Raw genomic sequence first — 8939 nt, 5'->3', positions numbered from 1 at the left:
TCTAACACATTCGAAAGAACGGACAGGACCTAAGTTACCCTCGAGTAAGGTGGTAAACCTCGGTCCTAGTTCGTTTTGGGTGCACAAGAACGACTACCCATTGAACCCAGGAGCGTCACCGCCACGTCGCTCGACAAACCGACTACGTCTCGCCTACGTGCACGACCCACATGCCAATTGGTACAGGACCTACCATCCTTCCCGGGTCTAGGTAAGTGTCGTACCATGTGTTCATGGTCACCAGAACTTCACCTAGATTCGTCAATGACCTTGGTCACTTAGCCTCGCCTCCTCGCCTCACACACCCTGTAAATCCTTCCCAACTTCTGGTCTGGGCTCGGCGACGTAAGACCTACCTCGACGTCTCCAGCCTACCGTGTACGTCTCATCTAGTCGGTCCTCCCTCAACGTCATCAGATCCGCCTCTACTGCTCTCGGGGACCCTGGTCTTGGACGCACGAAAGACCCAGTCGACCCCTGCATATAGGAGGACTACAACATTTTCTCACATAAGACGTCGTCGCCAACAACGTCGCTACAAACGATCACTTCCTGGTCAACCAATAGATCCCAGTGTGGATTCTAAGGAACGTCAGCTCGCCCCTTTTTGTCTCCCGGGGCTGTGACTTGTATGAGTACTTCATCTACACGGAATGAACATTTATAGCTACTCTTACTTGTACCTACAGGCCTAGCTTAGCCACGGGTAGAGGGGAAATAACTTTATTCAGGCAGTCCCGGGGTGTATCCATTACTGTTTGCTCTATATTATTTGGTCAAAGTAATACTGTTTCCCATACAATCGAAATGTGTACACTTAAACCCCCATCGTTTTTCTGTTGAACGGAGTTTACAGGCGAATTTTACGGAGTTACAGTACTTCGGACTGAACAGAAACGTTAGGAACATGTCTTCACAAAAAATGGCAAATACAAGAAACAAATTTAGAACGATTTGGGGTATTGTTATCCCTTCTATAAATGTGGTAGGAAGTTTAATTAGACATGCCCCTTAAAAATTGAACGGAAACTCCAGCTGTAAACCAAACGTTCAAAAACAACTTAGAGTCCGCCTTTATTGTACAGTGCGTTAATACCACATTGAAAATTGTAATGAGTGACAAACGCACAGAAAAGATCGCAATTCCAACGAAAGGAAGTCAAATGAGAGGTGCGTCGTAGAGATTACCGACAGACACTCCCGTTTGGACCGTCTCCCTCGAGTGTACGTAACTATATGGACACTATTTTTTTTTTCCCCTTTTTTTCCCCTTTTCCGTTTTAATTTTTCTACATGTTGTACGACGTCGCGACTTACTAGGCTGTTTTCAATGTAACTATTTGACAAAAGGGTGGGTCTTTCGTCAGGAGTCTAAACCAACTACCCAAAGAACCATCTGTTCTAACGAAAGGGTTCCTATGATTTAGGTTGCAAAAGGAAGTCCTTCAACTACTTTTTCAGACGCTAGACGCTCGGCCTCCGTCTTTTAAGCCCAGTCAAACCCAAATATCAGTGTCACTCTACCGGCTTCGAGGGTCGACTCTACTGGCCCTTACGAGTCCGGAGTTTGGTTAGAGTAGTGACCCACCTATTGTCCTCCCCCCAAATTTTCATTTTGTAGCTCTTCAAGGAAACTACCACCTATTAGTTTATTCTTTGTCTCAGTATTGTAGTGAGGTGATTAACCTCCACCGTATTCCGTCTTCCGGGGTCGTACTGCGTAGTGTAAAGACGTCTTTCTATTGTATTAAGGACCAGTAGTTTTTCCGAATTATTACATACAGTGGATACAATGTCTACATTAGTTTCCTAGCGTTACCTCCTCAAAGTGCCTGTGAAACCCTAAAATCGGAAACGGTCTTTGTAAATGTAACGTGTTTTTGGATATCTTAGTGTGATTTGTCCATTTCCTTTTGGCGAGTTTTCGTATTATCCCGAAAGTTTGATTATATATGGTTGGTGTTTTGAAGGGGTCAATGTCATTCTCTCAGTGATGGAAGGTATCGTCGGTAATGTCATTCATTCGTAAGGAACTTTTATCAAACTGATTTTAATGATTAATTAGTAAAAACGGTAAATTCAAGTTTAGTACAGGTACAGGTACTTTCGTTATCAGTGCATTGACACGGTCGATCTCTGATTAGATCTCTTACTATTTGACAGCATAGTGTTTTTCCCTGAACATAAGCTCTTGATTCGTTTCGGAGGTCAATACTTTGTGTCGTTTCAAATTGGGAACTAGAATAGTGGTAGTTGTATTCGCAGTGAAAAATTGTTACTCTAAAAGGTTCCTGCTTCTCTGTTGCGACTTTTCCTTTTGTGTCTATTTCTACTCAAGACAAAGGACAAAGTCATAGGGGGTTTTAACAGGAACGGTTGTAAAAATTTAGAGAGTCACTCAGAAATGGAAATTTCGCAAAAATGACCGTTTTTCATAGTTATTTACCGGAGTAATTACGTGGTTTCTGTTGAAGATTATTGAGAATTTCCAGTGGATGATACGTTTTAGGTGAAACAGTACAGAGAAGATTGTTAGTTGTACACAGGGGAGAAGAAGTACAGAGAAGATGTAGTTGTACACAGGGGAGACACCTTGTTCTAGACTTTCAAAAGTCCTTGTTTCTAAGAGAGAGAAAAAACAGGACTAGTTAAAAGATATTTTGGACAGAACTTTATACTGGACTAGTCTAAAACCGGTGAAATACACAGTATGTGCTACAAAACAGAACACATTGGTAATCGGTTAGTGGTCTGGGTTCCATTTGGGTGGGGCAGGGGGGGCAATAGTGGACTTAGAGGAGGATTGCTCGTGCGTAACTCAATAAAAATTGGTTACAGATAGTCTGCCCGCACCCTCCCCGAGGAATAAAGTAGATTTCATTGTCTGTCTCTTAGTCATGAACTTTGTCCCGAACTCTTGTCTCCCCTTAATACACCCATAATCGACGTCACTAAGACAAACCACAAAACCTCTGTTTGAGAGTCTCTGTACAGACATTATATAGACTCTGGATTTTATATACTTACTATTCCCTGGAAATTAACGTAAGAGTAGGAACCATAAGTTAGTCAGGCTTAAACTGTAGAAAACTGGTGAGTGTACGTCATTAAAACTCATCGGCGCAGGTGGAGGGAGTGTCCACGCGACGTGTCGGGACAGGCCAACACATGTGTCACCACAATTTGGCAACATCAAACCGACAGTTAGACACTTCAAATTTGGAAACCCTTACCTTTCTTCTATTCCACTAATTATAAGTTTAACTTGAGTAATTAGAGAATGCCGGGTTAGTTCTAATTTATGGGACTTAGTTCGACCGGTGACCAGGTTTATGGCGGAACTAAACAGGGGTTAGTTGTTAACAGAATTTTACTGTAAATGTCGTAGTGCTCTTTATTATATAATCAAATTAAACTACCATTTCTCTGATCGGATACCTGGACATAAAACACCCATAACTTAAAGTGTGTACTACGAACTAAAGTCGGTTGAACCATGACGGTTATTTAATAAAAATTTCCTTCCAAAGAATTTAAATCCTCTCTAAGGGACAGACTGAAAACTCATCTCTTTAGACTCCACTTCGAGCGATAGAATTATTAACAAAGCACTTATATACTAATAAAGGACTGGCTTATCTAAAGCCATTTGAGTAGCACTTGAAATGTTTGGCTCTATGAAACCTGATGTACTTATATGATTCTGTTTTCTTCAAATTTGTATCTTCTTGGTCTAATGCACTTATTGTAATTCGCTTTGGATAAAAGCCTCAGCTAAATGCAATGTAATGTAATGTGTTAAAAAGACTTCTGAATTTATGGTAAAACCTTTTTTCTTCGGCAAGTAAAGATGTAGCACAATGCCACCTGTTGAAGCCATTTTGTATTTCTATCTTATTTCTATTTCTAATAAAATATCATGAATGTTTTGTATATGATGTTTTATTATTTATATGTATTGAGCTACTTCACATCTACACTCCCTCTCGTGCTCTCCGATCCTCCTCTGCCTTCCAACTCACTGTACCTTCTGCCCGGCTGACCACCATGGGGTCAAGAGCCTTCAGCCACTCTGCCCCCCGTCTCTGGAACTCTCTCCCACAAGACATCCGCAATATGGACTCACTCTCAACCTTCAAATCCAGCCTGAAAACATACCTTTTTAAACTGGCGTATTCAATACCTTAATTCTGCTAAACTGATTGCTGTTTTGAAGTCTTTGTTTTGAAGTCTTGTATTACTGTGTGATCTTCTTTGTTGCTTGTTTTTAATTATGGTCTGTAAGGTGTCCTTGAGAGCTTTGAAAGGCGCCCATAAATAAAATGCATTATCATTATTATTATAATTATTATTATTATTGTTTTTGATTGATGCCGACCATCAATGTATTATTATGGTGACGTCGTCACATAGGCGTGGTTTTGGCCCTATAATAGACGACAGGTGCTCACGATGAGTGGAAGGCAAACAATTTATTAACCGCACGATAGAGACCGCATTGTGAAATCTGAATGAGTAAATGTACCCAAGATATACCTCTTATGGCTTCGAATCTTTTTTTTAAGAGTTTAGAGTTTTGTTTAGTATTTTGTCAGTTTTTCTTTAAATATTGGCGATGTCTGATCATTAATGTGGATGCGCGTAGATTTTTCTAACACCGCCCTTTACCTTACTTTACCTTCCTGTAGCCCGGAGTACTACCTCAACACAACATCTGTAAAGGCCATGCAAGATGTTGTGGTTGTCACTCTGCCACCGAGGAACTACACCTCTGGATCTCACTCAAAATTCAACGACACGGTGAGCAGCGTTTTTACTAAACACTGCGAATGGAAAAAAGTTACCGAATTGTTTGATGTTATTGTGAGTTTTTCTATTTGATGGGCAGATTAACGACTACGTGGCTGGGTATCATGACGGGGCCTTGCTGTTTGGCAAAGTGCTCAGAGAGACGATGCTGGGTCAGCGCGTTGACAGAATCTACGATGTGCCTCTGAGTGACAACCCTTTTGGAAACACCTCTTTTTACGGTGTGTATATGATTAGTGACAACTCGAGGTTAGAAAAGACAATGGGGGACAGAAATGTAAAGCAGGAGAAATGTAATATACTAGTTTTGCGGTTCTTCTGCCCCTGTGTAAAAGCAAGATTCAACCGTCAATACTACATTAGTTGAATTGCAAACTAATTTAGGTTGCAGGAAGTAATGAACAGACCTTCATATCCTTCCACATGTCAGGGTACTGGCCCTTTTACAACAGCCAGACATCCAGGATGGTCTGAGGCTCTGGAGATTATATATTGCAATTTTTCATATTTTTCTAGGTGGAGTTTGTTAAAAGACAGTGCCTGTAAATGCTTAAAAGTGCCACAGAACTTACAGACAAAGTGAAATGGTGGACTGTTTTCTAGTACATCTCCACTTGTACTGCTTACTAATTTGGAAAAATCTAAATGAAAGTTAAATGTTGGCGCTACAACTGTTAGGGGAACTATTTGATAACGTCAAGGCCAGAGCTAGAGATCCATAGCACAACTTGCATCACTTCTGATGTTAAGTTTCATGAGTTTTCGAGAACTTCCTGCGAATTGAAAATGCTATTTAGTGTATTATGTATTGGCATCTGTTTTGATAATCGAGTATTGCTGTTTTTGCAAGGTATCAATTACATAATATTATATTGTAACTATGGCATTTCCAGAAAACACTAATATTGTCTTTTTTGTATATGTGTTTGTGTGTATTTGCTTCCAACAGGTATGGGAGGACACTATGTGATCGATGAGTACGGTGACAGAGATGTTAACTTCTCTATGATTTACACATCAACTGAAACTGGCATGGTAAGGCGATTTCCATTCAGCCTTTATCAGTCAACTACTTTACCCTTTTCTCCTATTATTTTTTTTTTAATACTTGTATTTGGTCTTTTTCTCCAGTACGAAACCCTGTTACTGTTTGACACTTCACGAAATAAAACCATAGTGATTGACCAAAACCCCACCCTGCTCTGGCATGGTCGCCTGCCTAATGACAAGCCAAAAACCCCAGATGGTAATAAACACACACACACACACACACACACACACACACACACACACACACACACACACACACACACACACACACACACACACACACACACACACACACACACAAAATGATGTAGAGGTAGTGTGCAAGCGTGTTTTTATTTTAAATTATTCCAATTTATTTTAGAGAACAACAAGATCTTGATCAAGTTGTTTTTTAAATAAACTTAAGAAAACCCTTAAATTGACTAGATTTTCCAAGGCTTATATTAAAGGCTTTCTCAATTCCAGTGTGTATCTGTTTGATTGAGTCATTTCTCAAATAGGTTTTCTCCTGCAAGGTTGATAACATCATTAGCCCGCGTTCACACCGCAGTACTTTTCCCACTTTAATTCCGAAGAGCCGGAACAAAAATTAGTTAATCAGAACCTTTTTACCCCCTTTTCCGTCCCTGCTAGAGAGCAGGTACTTTCGTGGGAGANGAAAAGCTCAAATTCTGCTTGTGTGTGTGTGTGTGTGTGTGTGTGTGTGTGTGTGTGTGTGTGTGTGTGTGTGTGTGTGTGTGTGTGTGTGTGTGTGTGTGTTTACACACACACACACACACACACACACACACACACACACACACACACACACACACACACACACACACACACACACACACACAAGCAGAATTTGAGCTTTTCACTGGAGCTTTCAGACGGACCACTCTGAAGGAGAGGGGTCCTCCACATTCAATCTCCAATATTTGTCCCTTTTATGAAAAAGCACTCTGCGGCTCAGACGCCGTCAACAGCCTCTGAGGAAATCACTTCAAGTACATTCTTAAAATGATTACAAATCACCCTTGGACCTCTATGGAGGTCTGTGTGGGGCCAGAGACCCTCAGATGCACGCTGATAAATCCAAGAACATGCAATTAGGAAGTAGTTTTGTACTAATATGCCTTTTTGAAAGAGATTTCCAAGTTAAGAAGGGATGATTGTTCCAATGCGAGAAAAAAAATGAAGAGAAATACACTGTGTAAAACTTTAAAATTGGACTCCATCCTTAAAAGTGCTTTCCTCCTTTGACGGACTACAAATGGTTTAAAAGCTTCATTTTGGCTGTGGATTGTGTTAAGAAATTGTTACAAAAGGTCACAGAGCAGATGTTGATTTTTCAACAGCTCCTTCTTAGTACCATTCCTGCCAAGATAAACACATATTAATTCAATTAAGTGCATCACGTGTAACTAACAGACCTTTGTTCTAGGGTTCAACATATTCCTATTGATATGCAAGCTTCTAACCAAATGTCCTGCCACAAATGGCTAAGTCCTTCAGTAATATCAGCTTAATGACTCACACCCATTCAGGTTCTTTTCTCATGCAAACTAAGGGATCATTATGCAGCATGCAGCCCCACGGCCAGAAGCGAGCATCCACAGCCACCATGCCGCATTGTTTATCCCTAATTAGAAACTAATTAAAAGAAAGCAAAGGGGAAAAGACAAATACACACATTTAGAGCTAACTCTTTAATATGCAATCAGGGGTCTTACTGGGGCCGTAACAACAAGCTTAGCATAACGCAGGCCAGGCGCCTCAACAACACCCGGGGTGTCTCTAGCCAAGGTTAACATGTGGGGGTCACTGTGGAGACTGCACTCCTCCTGTGGCTTTAAGTAAAATAATACTGAATATAACAATTACTGGAACATTTACAAACTGATCAAGTTCTAATTTGAAATAAATCCCAAAAGGTTACATCGAGCTGGAGCAATCAACTTATTAAAATCAACATGTTGTAATGTAACATCTGTACCAACAATAAAGAGATTATTTAACGATAAACAATTATTTTTATTATTGATTAATGAGCTGATTAAGTTCCAAACTATTTGTTCTAAAATACAAAGTTGTCTTTTTGCTGTCAAAGAAAATGTTATATGATAAATGTGTCTAGGATAAACACTCAGCAGCCAACATCTTTGAAAAGTAGAACAATTGTGACTTTTCTACACTTTTCCTGAAAACATGGCTTACACAATCAATCAAGTCTCAACATATTTGCAGATTAGTTTTCTGTGAATTGACTTATCGTTAAAGGTAACTAATAGTTTTTGCTCTTCAATACAAGTAACTTGTGGATACAACCTGTATATATTTTGGAGCAAAGGTCAACTTTCTGGGAACTATTATTCCACGAGATCAACATTAAATCAAAGCAGGATATCAAAGAGCTTGAGTTTAACAGCCACAAGAGCAACAAGAGATTTGTTAAAAAGGTATCCTTCTCCTCTGCAATAAATAAAAACCATCATCAAACCATCAAACTAAAATGCAGGTGTATACAAACTGATAAAAAGCCACCACCAATATCTAGAGATGAGCTGTAAATGTGATGCAAAAAGTTGTGATTTTCATTGGATTTAGACACAGATTTCTTAAATAGACTAAATCCAGATTTTTCTTATCAGCCAAGATTAAAATAATAAAAATGATATAAACCTCAACATTCAAACATCTTTCAGACTCAAACATCTCAAGCAGCAACATTTCTTCAATCAAGAATCAGTTGAAACCCTCAAACCAAACATTTCTCTGCTCCATTAAAAGTTTCCGCAGCGTTATAAAGTCTCTGCTGGACTCACCGTTGGAGGCTGGTACTTGTGTGGCCACGGCCAGCAGAGCCATCAGAGCCAGCAGCTTGACGTCCATGGTGGGGGGCTAACAGGCTGAGGGGGGGCTCTCTCTGCTACAATCCAGGAGCAACAGTGACTGCCAGCTCTGCTCTGCACTGTGTTAAATCCTCACAAGGGAGAGAGAGAGAGAATGAGAGGGAGAGTGAGGAGGGAGGGAGAGGGAGTCCCACTTTCTCAGGAGGAAGGGGAGGAGGTCCCAGCATGAGAGGAGGGGGGGGG

The 8939-nt window shown here is 40.4% G+C and overlaps 2 protein-coding genes across 2 annotated transcripts in view; one reads left to right on the top strand and one right to left on the bottom strand.

Annotated features, from left to right (window-relative positions):
- LOC104966315 (deoxyribonuclease-1-like) overlaps window positions 1-4109 on the bottom strand; it is a 12472-nt gene extending 8363 nt beyond the window's left edge. The window contains exon 1 of the mRNA XM_010795503.1: window positions 4028-4109. Coding sequence (XP_010793805.1) covers window positions 4028-4109 — 82 coding nt within the window. The remainder of the gene's footprint in view (window positions 1-4027) is intronic.
- A 343-nt stretch (window positions 4110-4452) lies between these two features.
- LOC104966314 (heat-stable enterotoxin receptor-like) lies at window positions 4453-6837 on the top strand. The gene is made up of 6 exons (XM_010795502.1): window positions 4453-4463; window positions 4689-4800; window positions 4889-5030; window positions 5759-5844; window positions 5941-6055; window positions 6803-6837. Exons 1-6 carry the CDS (start codon window positions 4453-4455, stop codon window positions 6835-6837), a joined length of 501 nt encoding a protein of 166 aa, XP_010793804.1.
- Window positions 6838-8939: the final 2102 nt, after the last annotated feature.

Source organism: Notothenia coriiceps, unplaced genomic scaffold (genome assembly GCF_000735185.1).
Source record: "Notothenia coriiceps isolate Sejong01 unplaced genomic scaffold, NC01 NC01_scaffold00037246, whole genome shotgun sequence".
Classification (NCBI taxonomy): domain Eukaryota; kingdom Metazoa; phylum Chordata; class Actinopteri; order Perciformes; family Nototheniidae; genus Notothenia; species Notothenia coriiceps.
The sequence above is the reverse complement of the archived record's forward strand: the minus strand, read 5'-3'. Positions and strand labels throughout refer to the sequence as shown.

Bases quoted from the DNA above. Each gene is read 5' to 3' on its own strand.
- LOC104966314 (XM_010795502.1), top strand. The intron at 5,031-5,758 runs GTGTGTATATGA...TGCTTCCAACAG, and splicing joins TGGAAACACCTCTTTTTACG to GTATGGGAGGACACTATGTG. The intron at 5,845-5,940 runs GTAAGGCGATTT...CTTTTTCTCCAG, and splicing joins CATCAACTGAAACTGGCATG to TACGAAACCCTGTTACTGTT.